At 39.9% G+C, this 22,311-nt stretch overlaps 1 protein-coding gene across 1 annotated transcript in view; it reads right to left on the bottom strand.

The window, feature by feature from the left end:
* Positions 1 to 21,579, bottom strand: part of LOC124712261 (toll-like receptor 13) — a 51,113-nt gene extending 29,534 nt beyond the window's left edge. Inside the window, exons 1-5 of the mRNA XM_047242556.1 lie at positions 21,507 to 21,579; positions 17,378 to 17,432; positions 13,923 to 13,985; positions 12,626 to 13,817; positions 3,807 to 4,127 (exon numbers count right to left, since the gene is read on the bottom strand). Of these exons, the coding sequence (XP_047098512.1) occupies positions 3,807 to 4,127; positions 12,626 to 13,817; positions 13,923 to 13,985; positions 17,378 to 17,432; positions 21,507 to 21,579 (1,704 nt within the window). The remainder of the gene's footprint in view (positions 1 to 3,806; positions 4,128 to 12,625; positions 13,818 to 13,922; positions 13,986 to 17,377; positions 17,433 to 21,506) is intronic.
* Positions 21,580 to 22,311: the final 732 nt, after the last annotated feature.

Genomic DNA, 22,311 nt, shown 5'->3' with positions numbered 1-22,311 from the left:
ACAAAAAGGACTGTAATATTCAGCTATTAAAATCTTTGACCACCTACCCATTTATAGAAAGAATTTAACTGATAATAAAATTAACTTCAAACAGAACAACTAGAAACTGGAGTCACACCTGCTTGACAGCTCTTTCTACTGTGTTTAAGATTTTCTAAATGTGTAGAAGTATGTAAATGGTCCGCCTATTTTCTGCAAAGAAGATGTACTATATTTGTAAATTTGACTCATTTCATATCCTAAAAAGAGGTCACAATTATGATCCATGGAACATGCAAATAAATGAGACAGGAGACGGGTAGCAGGGGTTGTGTGGCATGGACTGGGTGTTTTTTTAGATTAGATGGCCTTGGGCAAGTACAGAAAGGGCAACAGCCTCAAAGGGTGCAGGGCAAAGTCAGGACATGCGGGGACCAAGCAGCAATCGGTATTGTAATTGTAAACTGTCAAAGCTGCAGTGGTAAAGTACCGGAACTTCAAGTGCTGATAGAAAGCACCGAAGCTGCAATCGTTATATGTACAGAAAGCTGGCTAAGCCAGAGATAAATTCTAGTGAAATTTTTACAAAGGCACAGTGGTGGCGTGTTTGTCACTGTTAGTAGTAGTTTATCCTGTAGTGAAGTAGAAGTGGATAGTTCCTGTGAATTATTATGAATGGAGGTTACACTCAACAACCAAGCTAGGTTAATAATTGGCTCCTTTTACCGACCTCCCGACTCAGCAGCATTAGTGGCAGAACAACTGAGAGAAAATCTGGAATACATTTCACATAAAATTTCTCAGCATGTTATAGTCTTAGGTGGAGCTTTCAATTTACCAGATATAGACTGGGACACTCAAATGTTTAGGATGGGTGGTAGGGACAGAGCATCGAGTGACATTATACTGAGTGCACTACCCGAAAATTACCCCGACCAATTAAACAAAGAACCGACTCGTTGAGATAACATCTTGGACCTACTGATAACAAACAGACCTGAACTTTTCGACTCTGTAAGTGCAGAACAGGGAATCAGTGATCATAAGGCCGTTGCAGCATCCCTGAATATGGAAGTAAATAGGAATATAAAAAAGGGAGGAAGGTTTATCTGTTTAGCAAGAGTAATAGAAGGCAGATTTCAGGCTACCTAACAGATCAAAACAAAAATTTCTATTCTGACACTGACAATGTTGAGTGTTTATGGAAAAAGTTCAAGGCAATCATAAAATTTGTTTTAGACAGGTACGTGGCGAGTAAAACTGTGAGGGATGGGAAAAACCCACCATGGTTCAACAACAAAGTTAGGAAACTACTGCGAAAGCAAAGAGAGCTTCACTGCAAGTTTAAACGCTGCCAAAACCTCTCAGACAAACAGAAGCTAAACGATGTCAAAGTTAGCATAAGGAGGGCTATGTGTGAAGCGTCCAGTGAATTCGAAAGTAAAATTCTATGTACCGTCTTGACAGAAAATCCTACGAAGTTCTGGTCTTGCGTTAAATCAGTAAGTGCCTCGAAACAGCATATCCAGACACTCCAGGATGATGATGGCATTGAAACAGAGGATGACACGCATAAATCTGAAATACTAAACACCTTTTTCCAAAGCTGTTTCACAGAGGAAGACCGCACTGCAGTTCCTTCTTTAAATCCTTGCACAAACGAAAAAATGGCTGACGTCAAAACAAGTGTCCAAGGAATAGAAAAGCAACTGGAATCACTAACAGAGGAAAGTCCACTGGACATGATGGGATACCAATTTGATTCTACACAGAGTACACGAAAGAACTTGCCCCCCTTCTAACAGCCGTGTACCGCAATTCTCTTGGGGAACGGAAGGTTCCAAATGATTGGAAAAGAGCACAGGTAGTCCCAGTCTACAAGAAGGGTCGTAGAGCAGATGCGCAAAACTATAGACCTATATCTCTGACGTCAATCTGTTATAGAATTTTAGAACATGTTTTTTGCTCACGTATCATTTTGTTTCTGGAAACCCGGAATCTACTCTGTAGGAATCAACATGGATTCCAGAAACAGCAATCATGTGAGACTCAACTCACTTTATTTGTTCATGAGACCCAGAAAATATTAGATACAGGCTCCCAGGTAGATGCCATTTTCCTTGACTTCCAGAAGGCATCCGATACAGTTCCACACTGTCGCCTGATAACCAAAGTAAGAGCCTACAGAATATCTGACCAGCTGTGTGGCTGGATTGAAGAGTTTTTAGCAAACAGAACATGGCATGTTGTTCTCAATGGAGAGATGTCTACAGACATTAAAAGTAACCTCTGGCATGCCACAGGGGAGTGTTATGGGACTACCGCTTTTCACAATATATATAAATGACCTAGTAGATAGTGTCAGAAGTTCCATGCGGCTTTTCGTGGATGATGCTGTAGTATACAGAGAAGTTGCAGCATTAGAAAATTGCAGCGAGATGCAGGAAGATCTGCAGCGGATAGGCACTTGGTGCAGGGAGTGGCAACTGACCCTTAACATAGACAAATGTAATGTATTGTAAATACATAGAAAGAAGGATCCTTTATTGTATGATTATATGATAGCGGAACAAACCTTGGTAGCAGTTACTTCTGTAAAATATCTGGGAGTATGCGTGCGGAACGATTTGAAGTTGAATGATCATATAAAGTTAATTGTTGGTAAGGTGGGTACCAGGTTGAGATTCATGGGGAGAGTCCTTAGAAAATGTAGTCCATCAACAAAGGAGGTGGCCTACAAAACACTCGTTCGACCTATACTTGACTATTGCTCATCAGTGTGGGATCCGAACCAGGTTGGGTTGACGGAGGAGATAGAGAAGATCCAAAGAAGAGCGGTGCATTTCATCACAGGGTTATTTGGTACGCATGATAGTGTTACAGAGATGTTTAGCAAACTCAAGTGGCAGACTCTGCAAGAGAGGCACTCTGCATCGCGGTGTAGCTTGCTGTCCATGTTTCGAGAGGGTGCATTTCTTGATGAGGTATCGAGTATATTGCTTCCCCCTACTTATACCTCCCAAGGAGATCACGAATGTAAAATCAGAGAGATTCAAGCACGCATGGAGGCTTTCCAGCAGTCGTTCTCCCCACAAACCTTGCGCGACTGGAACAGGAAAGGGAGGTAATGACAGTGGCATGTAAAGTGCCCTCTGCCACACATCGTTTGGTGGCTTGCGAAGTGTCAATGTAGATGTAGATGTAGATGTAGATGAGAAGGAAAGACCCATCCCATCCATCATCCTGTAAATCTGCATCACCTGGCATTCTAGGCCACTTTTCCATAATTCTTCTCATTTTGTAAACCTTACCAGTCCTTTTCCTTCACTGCCCTTCTATCTGCCAGAAACTCCGGCATTTTCAAATGTTTTAAATATTTTCTCCTGCTGGAAGTTGGTGAGTAGAGTTTTTACCTGTCGATATTGCATTTCAGACATTGATTACTTTCACTGATCCATTATAAGGTGAGATATTCATTGATCATTTTTGCATTATGAATGCTGTTTATTTGTAATTTGTGCAAAATAATTCAAGTCTGATTTTGGGTTATTTAGTTGAATTCAGTAATGGGAAAAAGGGAATCTCCTCTTCAAAAGAAAAATGTTCATGTTTCAGTCTCTCAGTAAGAGAACAACGAGTTTCCCAAAGAACTGAGTGACATCTGTGCATTAATAAAATCTGTGCATTAAAAAATTTGCATATCAATAGAAAATATGAATTAAGTTAAGTTGTATTAGCTTTTCTGTAAAACATCATTATGACCTATATATCCAACACTAAGGACTTATCATATATACATACCTTAAGGAAAAAAAATTATGGCTTACCTGGAAATCTCTTTCATGCAGACATACTTTGAGATCTGAGTTTTCCTCAAAATTTGGCACCAGCTCTTCAAGTACCCATTGTCTATTGGGATCACTGTATGATATAAATACGTCATAAGAGAACGCTGATCCAGCACCGACTTCTCCATTATTGGGACAATTTTTTTCATCATCCAGCAGACGGAGCAATGTGACACTGCGTACTGCTCGACCAAACTGATATATGTATTTCCATTTCCAGTAGCATACTCCCAACATCAGTACTATGACACAGCTCAGTACAATGACAACAATCTTCCACGTTGCCATTATTTGCTCTTCCTAGAATATAATTGTCAAAAAGTCACAAATATTACAGCAGATAAGATATTTACTAGTATTATTTTCTCATTATTTGTTGGCTGTGGGCTGATCAGAGTCAGCTGCTATTTTGTTGATATGAACTTCAAGATGGTTTGTGATGCTTACAGTCTACTATTGGAAATCTGATATGATTTTTCCCGCTATTTATTAAATGTTCATAAATGTACTGTAAATTATGAATATTACAGACTGTAAGAGAGCACAAGCTTTATAAATGTGGTGCTACAGAAAAAAAAACGTGCAGATTAGATGGTCAAGTAATTAATTAAGAGGTACTGGATTGGATTGGGGAGAAAAATAATTTTACACACACCTAGATGGAAAGAAGAGACAAGTTTATTGGACACGTCCTGAATCATCAAGAAATAGTTAATTCATTTGGTAGTGGAGGAAAGAGAGGAGAGTAAAAATTGCAGTGGGATACCAAGGATTGAATACAGTAAGTAAATTCAAACATATGTAGGGTACATTAGCCATAGAGTTGAAAAGACTTTCACAAGGTGGATGAGCTCAGAAAGCTATAGCAAGCCAGTCTCCATAGTAATGACTGCAACAAGAATGATCATGACCACAATGATAACAACACTGTAAATGCATGTAAAATTAAAAAAAATAAAAAAATAAAAAAAGTACATCATCGATTTAAAAAAGTAAAAAAGTAATGAACTCATTGCAGAAATATGAATACTAAAATGTTGGCAGCATTTTGAAACAATGAATGAACTAATAATCAAGGAATAATCTCTTATATAATCATTATCTTCCATAACAAGGTTTCATATAACATAACAATTAGTGGAAGATAATTATCAACTTTGACTGTAGAGTTCAGTTAATGTCATATGTTTTTACATGACTACACAGCAGTGAGAGCTGTTAAATTTTTACTGAAGAACACTAACTCTCTTACCACATACATATAAACTTACAGTTCTGAATTTCTTTTTTTATAAGGAAAAAGCAGAGACATAGGACATAATATATAATTGAATGAAAATGTTGTAGCATCCTAAATCAGTTTTTTGATGGCCGTTTCCAAAGATATATGCATTTGCAGCTTTCACAGGTGGTTACAATGACTATTACTTTATGGCACTATACCATGATGCCAATGAATATATATTCATGGAGTCTCGAAAATCTGTTGTGCCACATTACTGAATAAATGTATTGTAATTAATTCCAAAAATGTGTGCTCATCCCCACTGAGAAACCAATTAAAATTGGTTTTCATAAGAGAATTCTCATTAAAATATGAGCTATTGTAAATATCTACTCCAAAATTTGAGGATCGGAGCAGTTTGTTAATCATCACAGGACACTGTCAGCCTCATACAAAATGGTACACTTCAAAACTAAATGTTAATGTCACATCACCAAAATATAAAACAAGTTATAATGAATATACAAGGTCTGTTGTTTACAGGCTAACAAGCTACTAAACCACCAATATGGAACAAACTATGTGAAAGAAAATACAGTGATTGCACAACTGTCAGTGATATCAATCAAATATGTTTTGATCTTCTACATGACTAGTGCAATGGTAACACATTTTACTACCAAGCAAACCTTTGGATGTAATGCATACAGTGGACAGCAGACATCTATACCACAGGAGGTGGACAAAAATGTGGAAACACCAAACACACAACATATTAACATCCACAATATGGTGTAGGAAAACTACTGGCATTCCGGACAGTTCCCGATCATCTCAGAATTGATAAATACAGGCTCTTTATGATTTTCAAGGGAATCTTGTATCATTATTCCTGAAAAATTTGGCAGGTTGAGGTAACAATGATGGAGATGGATAGCAATCACACACCCTTCTTTCCAAAGTAGATGACAGAGGCTCAATAATCTTGAGATCTGGTGACTGTTGTAGCCAGGGGAGGTTTGACAATTCATCATCATATTCACAAAACTAATTCTGGATGAAGTCAGCTGTGTGAAGAGCAGCCCTGGCATTTTGGAACACAACGTCAACACTGGGGAACAAATATTGAACCATGTGCTCGATCTGATCAGTGAAAATGATCACATAATCCTTGGCAAAAAGTTCATCCTGCTGTGTAGCCATCGGGCACATGGAATACCATTCTATGGCTGCCCAAATCGTCACCAAACATCTACCGTTTTTCACTATGGCCGCATGCAGTCTGCATTGTAGGCCCTGGAGGGCATATGCCAGATCAAGGGAAACATTGTAGAATGAGAATCTTCTAACTGAATACCATTCTTATATTGGCACATAGTCCAGATTTTATGGCTTTGGCTCCACAGTTTCTTGTTACAGAATTTGCATCACTGGTATGTGGATTTGCAATTCCAGTTCAACCAGTAATTTCCAGCTCCCTTGTGTTGCTTTGATGCTGACATGGTTCACAACTGCAACATTTAGTTCTGCAGTGGCTTGCAACTGTTTTCATAACAATCATCTTCAGCAGCTATCTGTCATCACTCAACACACACTTGTGTCCATGTTGTGGCTTAGTGAATGATGTTTTTTCACTTACCCAGTGTGTGATATTAATCTTTGATGTGGGGCCTCTTGAAACAAAAACTACTTTGGCCACCTTGGTTATGGAAGCACCCACTGTATGAGGACCAACGATGTGCCCACATTCAAATTCATTTAGCTGTGATGTAAAGCACTCACTACAAAGAACACTGTTCTGACCATGAGTGGCACTTGCAAGATATTGATGGCATTGTACAGGTGACTTTCATGATAAAATACAACAGCACCACCTGCAGGCTTGGCTAGCATCTGCATTTATGTTCAAGGATGCATTTCTCAATGTTTTTCCATATTCTTGTCGAGCAATGTCTCTGAGAAAGATGAGAAAGTAGTATATATTTGGAGAGAGAGAGAGAGAGAGAGAAAATTAAAAAAATAAAATAAAATAAAAAAGCAGGAAAAATTGTACTTGTGAAAGAGAACACTTTATGGCCATTAAGTTCTGTAAAACCCATGCAGAAATATATATTACCTAAAAGAAATATTGGGATGGTAGACAACAAAGTTAATGAATTACTACAAAAATATATAATGAGATTCATTTTTGACAACCCAAAACAATGACTGATGATTGGGTATTTTGCATGGCTAGATTTGTGTGATAGAAAATTATGTGGTATATAGGTGATAGGAAAGAGCAGTAGTTGAGAAGGGAGTGGAACAGGGTTGTAGTCTATCCTTAATGTGTCCAGTCTGTATACTGAATAACCATAAAGGAAACCAAGGCAAAATTTGGAAGGGGGACTGGAAGTTGTGGGTGACAAGATTGGTGAAGGGGTGAGAAGAAAAAAATAAAAATTGTAATATTTGCTGATGATTTCATAATTCTGTCAGAGGCAGCAATGGAATAGTGTCTCAAAAAGAATTTATAAGTTGAATATGAACAAGTATAAAGCAAGGCTCACGGAATGCAGTTTAATTAAATCTTGCAATACCAGGAGAATTAAATTAAGGAATGAAACACTAGAGAAGAGAATAGAAGCTTATGAAATGTGATGCTGCAGAAGAATACTGAAAATATGATGGTTAGATAGGGTAACTAATGATGAGGCTGTGAATCAAATAATGACAAAAATAAATGTATGGCACCACTTAACTAAAAGAAAGGATTTGTAAGAGGACACACCCTGAGCATCAACAAATTATTAATTTGGTAGTAAAGGGATGTGTGGGGGGCTACAAAATCTAGAGGTAGAATAAGCCCTTATTGCAGTAAGCAGGTTCATATTGGTATAGGTTGCAATAATTATCCAGAGATGAAGAGGCTTGCATAGGATAGACTAGCATGAGAGCTGCATAAAACCAGTCCTTGAGCTGTAGACCACAGTGAACAGACAATATGAAAACATTTAATGAAGTCTGAAAAAGTTTTGATTGTAACATATGTGCGTATAAATGTGTTATCTTTGTACATTTTCATTAAAATATATAATTGTAATACTTTTGGATTAGAGGAGAGCGCTCATTGAAAAGCAGAAGTGTAGAGTTATTGAGAGATGCAAACAAAAGAAAGAAAACTTGCCAGCATTCAGAGTCACACTTTGACAATCTAGAATAAAATACGCACAGAAAACACATACACATGCATATATATGCCTGGTCTAACAGTGCCAATGTTTTGTTTCCGAAGGTAGACTGGTCAAGGTGGGGCTAGTGTTGGGTGGGATGGGTAGAGGCAGAGGGCGGTAGGTATAGGGACTGGGGGTGTAATTAGCAGTTTGGAGGGAGCAACTCGTTTACTGGCTAAGAATGCAGAGGGAGGGTGGTAGGTATATGGACTAGGGATGTAGTGCGCTGGTGGGGAGTATCACACACTGAAACCAATGTGGGGACATGAATCAGGAGGGGATGACAAGCTAAATTTTTGGATGAAGCTGCAAGGGCAGTGGATTCCCTGAGACTGAAGCCAGACAAGTATGGAAGTGGAGGGAGTGTTGTAAGGATATCTCCCACCTGCATGGTTCATTGAAGCTGGTAATGGGAGGGAAGAATCCAGACAGGCAGGCTGAAATTGAGCATGTTAAGCTCACCACATTTGTGCAACCATGTGGTCAACTTTGTTCTTTGCAGCAGTTTGGTAGTGACCATTCATCCTGGTAGACAGCTGGTTGGTAGTCATACAGATATAAAAAGATTGGCAGCAGAGTTGGTATACAAAATAACTGCTTTCACAATGGATCTGGCTTTTGAGGGTACAGGATAAGCCTATGAAAGGACTGGAGAAGAGGGTGCTGGGTGGATGGATGGAGCAGGTCTTCCACCTTCGTCTGCCCACAGGGATATTGTCCCTGTGGCAAGGGGTTGGGAGTGGGAGTGGTAAAAAGATGGACTAGGATGTTGTGTAGGTTGGATGAGTGACAGAACGCCTCTTTCAGGTGGTTGAGAAGCATCTTGGATAGAATGTCCTTTATCTCAGGGCTGGATGAGAGATAATCAGAGCCCTGGCAAAGGATATGGTTCAGTTATTCCAGTCCAAGGTGATACTGGGGGATGAGGAGGTGCTCCTTTGCAGCTGGTTTTTTGGGGTTGTGAGAGAATTGAGATTGAATGAGGATATGGTACAGAAAATCTGTTGGTGGACTAGGATTGGGGGGGGGGGGGGGGGTATTGCCTGTCTGTGAAAGTTTTTGTGACCTTCATCATACTGGGCAAAAAAGTTCTAATCACTGCAGATATGCTGTCCACAGTTGGTTAGGCTGCATGACAGGGATGTTTTACTGTGGAAAGAATGGCAACTGGCAAAATGCAACTGCTTTTGATTGGTGGTGGGTTTAAGGTGGACAGAGGTGTGGATGCAGCCATCAGAGAGGTGGAAGTCAATGTCCAGGAAAGTGGTGTGTTGGGTAGGGGAGGACCGAGTGAAGAGAATGGGAGAGAATGTGTTGAGGCTGTGAAGAAATATGGGTAGGGTGTCTTGGTGCTGAGTCCAGATTATGCATATTATCAATGAACCTGAACCAGACTGGGTGTTGGGATTTTGGAAGGCTAGGAAGGTGTCCTCTAGACAGCTCATGAATACATTGGTACCTTCTCTTCAAAGGAAAAGTATTTGTGGATCAGGATACTGTTTGTAAGGTTTATGAGGAAGGAGGCAGTGCATTTGGAGTCTGAAGGAAGTTAGGAGAGGATATGTTTGATAATGGCAAGACCATGGGCATGAGGATTGTTGGTGTATAGAGGGGTGGTATCAACAGTAGTGTGTAGGGATCCAGGAGGTAAATGGGTAAGGATGGTGGAAACTTGATGAAGGAGGTGGTCAGTACAGGGTTATTACAAATGACTGAAGCGATTTCACAGCTCTACAATAACTTTACTATTTGAGGTATTTTCAAAATGCTTTGCACACACATACAAAAATTCAAAAAGTTTTTTTAGGCATTCACAAATGTTCGATATGTGCCCCTTTAGTGATTCGGCAGACATCAAGCCAATAATCAAGTTCCTCCCACACTTGGCGCAGCATGTCCCCATCAATGAGTTCGAAAGCATCGTTGATGCGAGCTCACAGTTCTGGCACGTTTCTTGGTAGAGGAGGTTTAAACACTGAATTTTTCACATAAGGCCACAGAAAGAAATCGCATGGGGTTAAGTTGGGAGAGCGTGGAGGCCATGACATGAATTGCTGATCATGATCTCCACCACGACCGATCCATCGGTTTTCCAATCTCCTGTTTAAGAAATGCCGAACATCATGATGGAAGTGCGGTGGAGCACCATCCTGTTGAAAGATGAAGTCAGCGCTGTCAGTCTCCAGTTGTGGCATGAGCCAATTTTCCAGCATGTCCAGATACATGTGTCCTGTAACATTTTTTTCGCAGTAGAAAAAGGGGCCGTAAACTTTAAACCGTGCGATTGCACAAAACACGTTAACTTTTGGTGAATTGCGAATTTGCTGCAGGAATGCATGAGGATTCTCTACCGCCCAGATTCACACATTGTGTCTGTTCACTTCACCATTAAGAAAAAATGTTGCTTCATCACTGAAAACAAGTTTCACACTGAACACATCCTCTTCCATGAGCTGTTGCAACCGCGCCGAAAATTCAAAGCATTTGACCTTGTCATCGGGTGTCAGGGCTTGTAGCAATTGTAAATGGTAAGGCTTCTGCTTTAGCCTTTTCCGTAAGATTTTCCAAACCGTCGGCTGTGGTACGTTTAGCTCCCTGCTTGCTTTATTTGTCGACTTCCGCGGGCTACGCGTGAAACTTGCCCGCACGTGTTCAACCGTTTCTTCGCTCACTGCAGGCCGACCCGTTGATTTCCCCTTACAGAGGCATCCAGAAGCTTTAAACTGCGCATACCATCGCCAAATGGGGTTAGCAGTTGGTGGATCTTTGTTGAACTTCGTCCTGAAGTGTCGTTGCACTGACTGACTGATGTGAGTGCATTTCAAGCACGACATACGCTTTCTTGGCTCCTGTCGCCATTTTGTCTCACAGCGCTCTCTAGCACTCTGGCAGCAGAAACCTGAAGTGCAGCTTCAGCTGAACAAAACTTTATGAGTTTTTCTACGTATCTGTAGTGTGTCGTGACCATATGTCAATGAATGGAGCTACAGTGAATTTATGAAATTCAATCATTTGTAATAGCCCTGTATATTTGATGCCTGAGGCTAGATTTTAGGCAGTTATTTGTAGGTGTTGGGTCAACGAGAGTGAAAATTCTTTCAGTGGGAGCACAGCAGGCAGCTACATTGCAAGAGTATAGCCCAACTTTTGTTCCTATATATATTCAAATTTTGTGGATTTTGTCACAAAATTAATTAAAATTGGTTAGGAACTAAGCACAATATGACCCCAGAAAGAAACTAAAACTGTCCTTGAAAATTCAGTTTATTTATTTTCTTAAGCATCATTGAACACCCTGTGTACCCTTCAACTAGAAGGCTTCTGTGAATTTGGAAAGTGGAAAGAGGTACCGCAGAAGTGTGAAGCGTGAGAATGGATTGTGGGCTGTGCCTGCGTACCTCTGTCAGTAAGAGCATTGCTCGCAAAATGCTAGGGCCTGAGTTGGAGTCCTGGTCTCGCACACAGCTTTTACCCTTCAGGAAGTCTTAAATTAATTCTGATTGTTGTAATTAAATTTGCAGCCAAAAATGTACATCTAATATAGGCTGAAGTGAAAGGCAAAGCTTATGATCAGGATGTGTTGTCTGCAGGCACATTTAACTATCACATTTATTTTTCCCTTTGATTTGCATGATGGTTTTGAATTTGTAGCAATAATCATTTATTGTGTTGGTGTACACTCAGCTCATATCAATTTATGTGAAAGTCTTCTGCTTTGTATGTCCTCTTTCAGCTCTTCCCTTTCCCCTATTTCACCCCTTATCCATTAACTTCACATCTCTTACTGTTTCCTCACTGCCCAACATTACTTATTTTCACCTTTCCTTTTACTTTTATACCTTTTCTCTCTTCCCACTCCATCCCTATTTTTATTACCATATTCAATTTCTCACATTGTGTTTCATTACCTTTGTTTGGTTGCTAAAGTTTTTTTTTTTTTTGTGATTACGCAGACAACAATTAAGGTGAAATGTTTTTCATTATCAGCAAAAAATGTTTATGAATAAATACACTAGAAATAAGTGTAACTATTCAAGATCATTAAAGGGGCCTCTGCAATCTTCAGGTAATGTGGCAGAAGTGAAACTGGGCATACCTTGCTTTGTGTGTACTTGGATCCATCTGACATTACATTTGCGTTGGATCCAACTGACATTACATTTATGAGCGGTAAGTCAATATTCTCCACCCTTCCTCCATACCCACACACACACACACACACACACACACACACACACACACACACAGACAGTTTTTAGGAAATGTTACATAAATGGCAAGAAGTCAATACTTTTGTCCATTAAGATGTATCATTCTTATTATTTTACTTGAAAGAGCTTTAGAAGAATTTTCATCCTTACCGGTGATGAGTAACCTATCCTGTTAGGAAAACATTGCCAGTTTTCAAACTGAAAATTCTGAATATTTGTCCTGCCAGAATTGTCTAAACATTGATATGTTCCTTCACGCCACCCTTTAATTTCCAGCGTAATTTCTTCAGCTTTATAACTGCCATTGACATTATCAATCATTTGTTGTAAATCTTTGTTATATTTGCTTTCCTTTCTACATTTTTCGAGACATGAAGAATTTTTTTGATGCTGTATACCATCAGTCATTGCACAAAACTTCTCACAGGTTTTCTTTCGTTCGCTAAGTAATTGAGCAAACTTATTGAAATCACTTAAGCTACAGTAACAGAGATATGGATTGTTTGATGCATCCAGTGTGTTCAATGTTAAGAAATCCTTCATCATTCCTCTACTGATGCCAGTAATTTGATTTGAGGCAATAAATACATTTTTCAACTTCACAGTACTGGGTAAAACATCATTATCCCATGAAACTAAGTTGTTTCCATTTAGATTAAGTGTTTCCAAGTTATTTAAGTCTCCTACAAACTTTAATGCATGCATGGAAGCGAACTTATTTCTTTCAAGAGAAAGAAATTTTAATTGTTTCAGGTTTCTTACAAACCCAGCAATTGATTCTTCCTTCAAATTATGATACTCACAGTCAGACATTCCTAATTTGGTTAGGTTCAAGCTTTCATTGAATATTTCATAAAAGTGATCACATAATATTTGGTTACCAGACAGATCTAAAACTTCCAGATTTGTCAAACATTTTGAAACTGTTGGGTCATAGGTTAGTACTCCTGATTCTTTAAGTTGTAATTCTTTTAAATTTGGTAAGTTACAAAATGTATATTCTGTGACTGGAAGTCTAGTATGAGTAGCATCAAGAACTTCAAGTTCATTAAGGCCTCTAAAATCTATTTCCAAATCCTCTTCTGATGCAATATAGCCCATATTCAAGTACTTAAGCTTCTTCAAATTTTGAAATATCCCTTGTTCAAACTTGCTGTATGGGTTTTGGTGTATGGACAGTTTTCTCAGATTTTCTAAATTATGAAAGGTATTTTCTGGAAACACAGTAATATCACAGTTTGCAAGACTAAGTTCTCTGAGTTTGGGCATATATGGAAAAACATCCTGCAGCATCCTCTCATTTTGCCTTTCTGGTGGAGCATGTTGGGTTGGATCACATTTCCTGAAAGATAACGAGATGGAAGTCAGAAACCTGTATTTCTTCAAACAAATAAAATTTGTACAATGCAATTGTAATTTCTTGAAGTATCAGAAATTCGTCACAAACAATAATTTATGAGTCTTATTATTGCAAATAAATCTGTAGTAATGGCTATTACACATCATCATTCTGAAAAAGAATCTTACAATGCTTATCTTCTGTATTAAGTTGAAACTATCATAATTTTTAGAATCTTGATGAAATAATGAACCACTTCATTTCCAAAGAACAGTTTGAATATAATTAGTTATTTATAAAAATTTAATAAAACAGTCATTTCAATCAATAGAGAATGTCCATTCGGACAGTTAAGCCATGAAAAGGAAAAATGCAGATTAATGCAGTATTATCTTGGATAGAGTTATTTTTGTCTCAGCAACAGCAGTTCTCCTTAATTGCACAATACTGGTGAACATCTAAACCCACTAGACAAAAACACAAAGTTCATCATGGACATTGCTGAAAAATCCATTAATTTCTTAGACCTTAACATAGATATCACTACAAATACACACAGTTTCAAAATTTACAGAAAACCCACAACAACAGACATTGAAACACCCTCATGTTCACAATGCTCAGTAACACACAAACATGCTGCCTTCCATTCCATGGTACAGCATATTACTTTTTTTCTGGTCATCAGTCTTCTGACTGGTTTGATGCAGTCAGCCACGAACTCCTCTACTGTGCCAACCTCTCAAACTCTTCATCTCGGAGTAGCACTTGCACCCTACATCCTCAATTATTTGCTGGATGTATTCCAATCTCTGTCTTCCTCTACAGTTTTTGCCCTCTACAGCTCCTTCTAGTACTATGGAAGTCATTCCCTCATGTCATAACACATGTCCTGTCATCCTGTCCCTTCTTCTTGTCATTGCTTTCCACATATCCCTTTCCTCTCTGATTCTGTGAAGAACCTCCTCATTCCTTACTTTATCAGTCCACCTAATTTTCAACATTCATCTATAGTATCACATCTCAAATGCTTCGATTCTCTTCTGTTCCAGTTTTCCCACAGTTCATGTTTCATGACAACAATACAGTGCTGTATTCCAGGCATACATTCTCAAAAATTTCTTCCTCAAATTAAGGCCTGTCTTTGTTACCAGTAGACTTCTCTTGGCCGAGAATGCACTTTTTGCCATTGCTAATCTCCTTTTGCTGTCCTCCTTGCTCCATCCATCATTGGTTATTGTACTACCTAGGTAGCAGAATTCCTTAACTTCATATACTTCATGACCAACAATCCTGATGTTAAGTTTCTTGCTGTTCTCATTTCTGCTGCTTCTCATTACTTTTGTCTTTCTTCAATTTACTATCACTCCATATTCTGTACTCATTAGATTGTTCATTCCACTCAGCAGATCATGTAATTCTTCTTCATTTTCACTCAGGATAGCAATGTCATAGTGAATCATATCATTGATATCCTTTCACCTAGAATTTTAATTCCGCTCTGAACCTTTCTTTTATTTCCACCATTGCTTTTTGGATGTACAGATTGAACAGTAAGAGTGAAAGACTACATTCCTGTCTTACACCCTTTTTAATCTGAGCACTTTGTTCTTGGTCGTCCACTTTGATTATTCCCTCTTGGCTATTATACATATTGTATATTATCCATCTCTCCCTATAGCTTACCCCTATTTTTCTCAGAATTTTGAACATCTTGTACCATTTTCTGGTTCTGTGATGGCCCTTTTTGAGAGATGTCCATTCCTCTTCAACTGTACTGCTTGCTTATCTATTCCTTATTACTGTATCTATAGCTTTAGATAACTTAAAATGTTCCTTAGTGCTTCCGTACCCTACTTCTTTGTGTATTGATTCTTCCTGACTAATCTCTTAAACTTCAGCCTACTCTTCATCACTACTATATTGTGATCTGAGTCTATATCTGCTCCTGGGTATGTCTTGCACAATCCTGTATCTGATTTCGGAATTACTGTCTGACAATGATGTAATCTAACTGAAATCTTCCTGTATTACATGGCCTTTCCAAGTGTACCTCCTCCTCTTGTGATTCTTGAACATCATATTTGCTATTACTAGCTTATATTTATTACAGAACTCAATTAGTCTTTCTCTTCTCTCATTCCTTGCCCAGGCCCATATTCCCCTGTAACCTTTTCTTCTAGTCCAGCCCCCACAACTGCATCCTAGTCGCCCATAACTATTAGATTTTCATCTCCCTTTATGTACTGTATTACCCTTTCAGTATCCTCAAATACTCTCTCTATCTCTTCATCTTCAGCTTGCAATGTTGACCTGTATACCTGAACTATCGTCATTGATTCAATAAAATTTTTCTGTGTTTTTGACCATATTGACAATATATATAAAACATCCTGAAGAAGGTCACTTGCAACAGGGACTGAAACATTGGTAGTTTTATATATATATTGACAATGGTGTCACAAACCCAGAAAATTTTTTTACTGAATGTGACAATGGCCACAGAAGCCTATGTTTATATATCATTGTTGATGTTGATTTGCTGTCGATTCAATAAGAACAACCATGTCACTGAATTGTTCACAGTAACACACTCTCTGCCCTAGCTTTCTGTTCATAATGAATCCTATTCCTGTTATACAATTTTCTGCTGCTGTTGATATTACCCTGTACTCATCTGACCAGAAATCCTTGTCTTCTTCCCACTTTACTTCACTGACCCCTACTATATCTAGATTGAGCCTTTGCATTTCCCTTTACAGATTTTCTGGTATGCCTAACACATTCAAGCTTCTGACATTCCACATCCAGACTCATAGAGCATTATCCTTTCATTAATTATTCAATCTTTTTGTCATGGTCATCTCCACCTTGGCAGTCCCCTTCCAGGGACCTGAATGGGGACTATTCTGGAATCTTGCCAATGGAGAGATCATCATGACACTTTTTCAATTACAGGCCACATGTCCTGTGGATACATATTATGTGTCATTAATGCAGTGGTTTCCATTGCCTTGTACATCCTCATGCCATTGATTATTGCTGATTCTTCTTCCTTTAGGGGCAGTTTCGCATCCCTATGGCAAGATAGTGCCCTGAAACTCTGTCCACTCCTCCGCCCTCTTTGACAAGGCCATTGGCAGAATGAGAGTGACTTCTTTGCCAGAAATCTTCAGCCACCAATGCTGATTATTATTTAAAATTTAAGCAGTGGCAGGATTCAAACCTGGGACAAAGGACGTTTTGATTACTAATCAAAGACACTACCCCTAGACCATGTGTTATCCCTTACATCCAGGCTAGTGTCAGAACAGCATTTTCAAACAAATCGAACAATGGAAAGACCAGGATGGAATATAACAGTAAATGAAAAGGAAAGTTACTACGCACCATAGACTGGGGATGCTGAGTCTCAGACTGGCACAACAAAAAGACTGTTACAAATAAAGCATTAGGCCAGGAAGGCCCTCATCGAAAATAGATCACACACACACAAATACACACACACACACACACACACACACACACACACACACACACAAATGCAACTTACACACACATACCTGCAGTTGTAAGTAACAGAAGCAACAACGAGAGCAGCAGCAATTACATTCCATCCTAGATTTTACATTGTGTGATTTTTACTTGATGGCTTTTCTTTGATCCTAATCCAGTGATGTTTTCCTTTGTTACTATTTTCTAAGGCATCACTGTACTCAATGTCCATCATTCTTTCTCTTGTTTCCTGTGTTTATCTTGCCGCCTTACAAACAGCACTGCATGCTCTACTTACGAGCCTCGCTGTATCAACCATCTTAGCCACACACAACAGATGGTTGCAAGACCACACTGATTTTTAGTGCAACATATTATGTCCCCACCAATATCATTAAACCTATACCTTCAACTTGATCACTGTCCCTGTGCCACTCTCCCATAATGTCATGTGTTATTTCCCGCATGTTTCTGGCACCACACGATCTTGTATCTCATTCTATGAACCCCTCCCCACCCTCCACTCTTTCTTTGTTCTATCCCAGTTTGTCCCACTATTCCACCTCACCCAGTCACATCTGCTGCCCCCCTTCTTAACACTTATCCACCCTCAGACCTGCTACACACAGTAAAATATATTTACATATTATTTATATCTTTTATTTGATCTCATTGTGCCTTCCTGCTAATTTTAGAGAGTCTTTACCTTTCGCTATTGTTGACTCCCATAGATTTCTTCTTCTTCCCCTCTTTTGCCTCCATTTCATCCTTCTCGTGATTTTTCACATGTATTTGGATACCTTTTTGGTGAATTTTTTCAGGCATAATTCTATATTATTTATGAAATTTTTCGCATTTTTTCCACCACCATGAATCCTTGCTCCTTCCATCTGCATTACTTCAGAAAAGTTTCCTTATCCATAGCCAGAACCCAGTCCCACGTAGTGTCCCTGCATTGTTGCTTGGCCCCAAATGCCCTTACCTTCAAATTACCCATCTCTGGCTGCCACTCCTCCTTCCACAATGACCTCCACCTATTTAGATTCCTCCAGTCCTAAGCCATCACCAACATAGCCCTGAAAAACCATATCAACCAAGCCCAAACCTCCTTGCAGTACCTTCTCTCTATCCACAAAATTCTCCTACTACACAATCCCAATTCCTGAAACACATTGAAACTCTTGCCCTCCAGGAATGAGTGCAACATGCACAACACCACCTCAAAAGCTCTCCACCCTGCTCACTTCATACATCTGCCTTGGAGTACCACTGCCCACCACTACTACAACAACCTCCAAACGTCTCCCACATCCCCTCTCACAGACCTACTACATTTATCCCACCCTCCAAAACTCCCTCCCACTACTACACAGAATCCAGAACCTAAACGGACCCAAAACACAGTCTTTCCTCCAGAAACCTTAATTCCACAAAAATATCAGTCCTTTCCAAAGGCCTCACCTTTTGCCCCACTCACAAATATAATTGCACACGATTTGTTCAAGACCTTCTCTCCTTCTCCTGGTCCCTACCATGGAAACACTTTTTTGCCACTGACCCTACCAATCAGACTCAACCAAAGGCCAATGTTGAACCCTGCCTAACTCAGTTCACTCCTCCGCCAAACTGTGATCCACCGCCACTGACCCCAAACCACCTCCTGTTAACTTTCCAGAATTTCTTAACCTCGAACCTTGCCTCACCATCATTCCCCAAATTTCTCAGCATGCAAACTGACCTTAATCTGCAGAAAGAACCAGTCCACCATCTAGAAACTGAGCTCTACCTTATAATCCTACCTGCAGACAAAGGCTCCAGCACTGTTGTTTGAACCGCAAGGATACCTGGCAGAAGGACTCTGCCAGCTGTCAAATAAATCCACCTACAAACCTTGCCACAGTGACCCAATTTCATAAGTCCAGCAGGATCTCCAGTCAGTCCTTAAATCCATAGGCCCATCCCAGAACCTCTCCCCAGAGTCCATCTCTCTGCTCATCCCTACCACTCCCTACACTCCTACCGTCTACATGCTTCCTAAAGTCCATAAACCCAACCACCTAAGATCGCCCCAATGTGGATGGTTACTCTTCCCCCACTGAGAGAATCTCTTCTTTCATAGATCAACACCTTCAACCTATTACTCAGAACCTACCTCCTATATAAAAGACACCAACCATTTCCTCCACTGACTCTCCACTGTTCCTGTCCCTTTACCACATGATGCCCTGCTTGTCACTATTGATATCACTTCTCTTTACACTAACATCTCTAATGCTCATGGCCTTACCACTGTTGAAATCTACCTTTCCCAATGCCTGATGGATTCCAAACCAATAACCTCCTTCCTAGTCACCATGACCGACAGTATCCTCACCCACAATTACTTCTCCTTTGAAGGCATTACCTAAAACCAAATCTGGGTTATGGCTATGGGAACCAGCATGACACCATCCTATGCCAACTTATTCATGGGCCATCTAGAAGCATCCTTCCTAAACACCCAGAATTCTAAACCCATCACCTGGTTCAGATTTATTGATGACATCTTTGTGATCTGGATCAAGGGTGAGGACATCCTATCCACATTCCTCCAGAACCTCAACACCTTCTCCCCTGCTTCACCTGGTCCTACTCAACCCAACAAGCCACATCCCTAGATGTTGACCTCCACCTCAAAGATGGCTACATCAGTACCTCCATCCATATCAAACATTTTAACCACCAGCAATACCTCCACTTCATCAGCTCCCACTCGTTCCATACAGCCTAGCCTCCTATGGTCATTGCATCTGCAGTGATGAGTGGTCCCTCTTGAAAAATACTGGGGGGCTCACTGAAGCCATCACAGACCATAATTATCCTCCCAACCTTGTACAAAAGCAAATCTCCCATGCCTTATCTTTCCAATCTCCCACTACTTCCCAAAGTCCCACCGTACTACCACAGAGGAGCATTCCCCTCATAACACAGGACCACCCTAGACAGGAGCAACTGAAATGAGAAATGTCCTACCCATTATCGTTGTGACCCCTCCCATAGTGGTATTCTGCCTCTTAACGAACCTACACAATATACTTGTCCATCCCTACACAATACCCGCTCCGAACCCCTTACCTCGTGGCTCATACCCCTGTTATAGGCCTAGATACAAGTCCCATCCCATACATCTTCCCACCACCATCTACTCTAGTCTGGTCACAAACATCACCTATCCCATTAAAGGCAGGGCTACTTGTGAAACCAGCCGCATGATTTACAAACTAAGCTGCAACCACTATGCTGCATTTTATGTGGGCATGACAACCAACAGACTGTCTGTCTGCATGAATGACCACCGACAAACTGTGGCCAAGAAATAAGTGGATCACCTATTGCTGAGCATGCTGCCAAACATGACATCCTTCATGTCAATGATCTTCACAGCCCGTGCCATATGGATCCTTCCCACCAACATCAGCTTTTCTGAATTGTGCAGATGGGAACAATATATCCTATATTCCCATAACCCCCCTGGCCTGAACTTTTGTTAGTCATTGCCCTCACCCATCCAGCCCCTTCCCTGTTCCCATTCCAGCACCTCACAGCTCTCATTCCACTATTGAACCCAGTCTTTTTACTTCTCTCCTTTTCCACTACCCCCTCCCCACCACTTTACAGTCCTCCATCTAACATCCTGCCTGCACATAGCCGCCCTACCCCCTCTCTGCCTCATCCCTGCATGCTCCACAGCAGCACTTCACTGTCCACCACTCCACCCTACTATCCCTCCCCCTCCCTGCCGTAGCCTCGTCCTTACCTGCACCCAGTTCCGCTTCACTGTCCACCACCCCATCCTACTATCCCTCCACCTCCATGCCGCAGACTCCTCTTTACTCCCACCCAGTTCCCACTCCTGTCGTGCACTGGTGCTGCAGTTCACAGTGTGGCTTCATTTGCCAGAGACTGCAGTCATGTGTGTGTACATTTCGTTTGCATGAGTGTGTGTCTGTGTGCTTGTGTTTGTGTGCAATGTGTGTGTTTGTGTGTGTGTGTGTGTGTGTGTGTGTGTCTGTGTGTCTGTGTGTGTGTGTGTGTGTGTGTGTGTGTGTGTGTGTGTGTGTGTGTGTGTGTGTGTGGTATATTTCTGGTGAATAGTAACTTTCTTTTTCACAATATTGTTAATTTTCAGACAAAAGTAGACACTGTTAAATGTATTGCCTCTAAAATGGCAAGTCAAGTTTTCAAAGGAAGCACCTGATAATTCGCAAAATCCAGACGCATAGGGCCCCATTTTGATTATTTTTGAGGGATGTATATGGAGTCTGAAGATGGCATAATGAGTTGCTGAAGCAGGTAGCGAAAACAAAATAAAATAACTGCTCAATTGCATGACTCTTCGGTGAATTTCATTTTTAGAAAGTAAACTAATCGATCGTTTCCTGTAGATGGCCCAATAAGCCGACAGCTAGTTAGAAGTAAACAAAAATCAGTTGAACAAATACATTTTGTTTGTTATTCAACCATAAATATTGAATTGTTCTACACCTAAGTGATGGAAGAATCCATAAAAAATAATAATGATAATAATAAAACTGAAAAATTGTATAGGTTTCCAATAAAACTTCAACTCTAATTTAGTGAATTGTTCATAATATTTGCATTGCTCAAAATTTTCAATTTGCAATATTTTCTGTAGACTGTGGCTTTCTGAGCAATTAGTTCCATTGCTCACAATACTCAATTTTTAATATTTTCTGTAAAGTTGGCATTTTGAGCAATTAGCTCCATGTGTATGAAGAAGCTAAAAATCTGTATCAACCAGATGCATTATCATTGTACCAATAGATTTCAAAGCTGTCAGAAGATAGGATTGCTTTATTACAGTTATGTATGTTTTTGTTGCTCCAGACTGTCAGTTCCACATATACACCCAAGAGGGCTGTTGCAGTACATTGTTACAATCTTCCATTACACACTGTAATATTATTCATAAAAATCCATATTTTTTATAATTATTGAGTAA

Source organism: Schistocerca piceifrons, chromosome 8 (assembly GCF_021461385.2).
Source record: "Schistocerca piceifrons isolate TAMUIC-IGC-003096 chromosome 8, iqSchPice1.1, whole genome shotgun sequence".
Lineage (NCBI taxonomy): Eukaryota > Metazoa > Arthropoda > Insecta > Orthoptera > Acrididae > Schistocerca > Schistocerca piceifrons.
The sequence above is the reverse complement of the archived record's forward strand: the minus strand, read 5'-3'. Positions and strand labels throughout refer to the sequence as shown.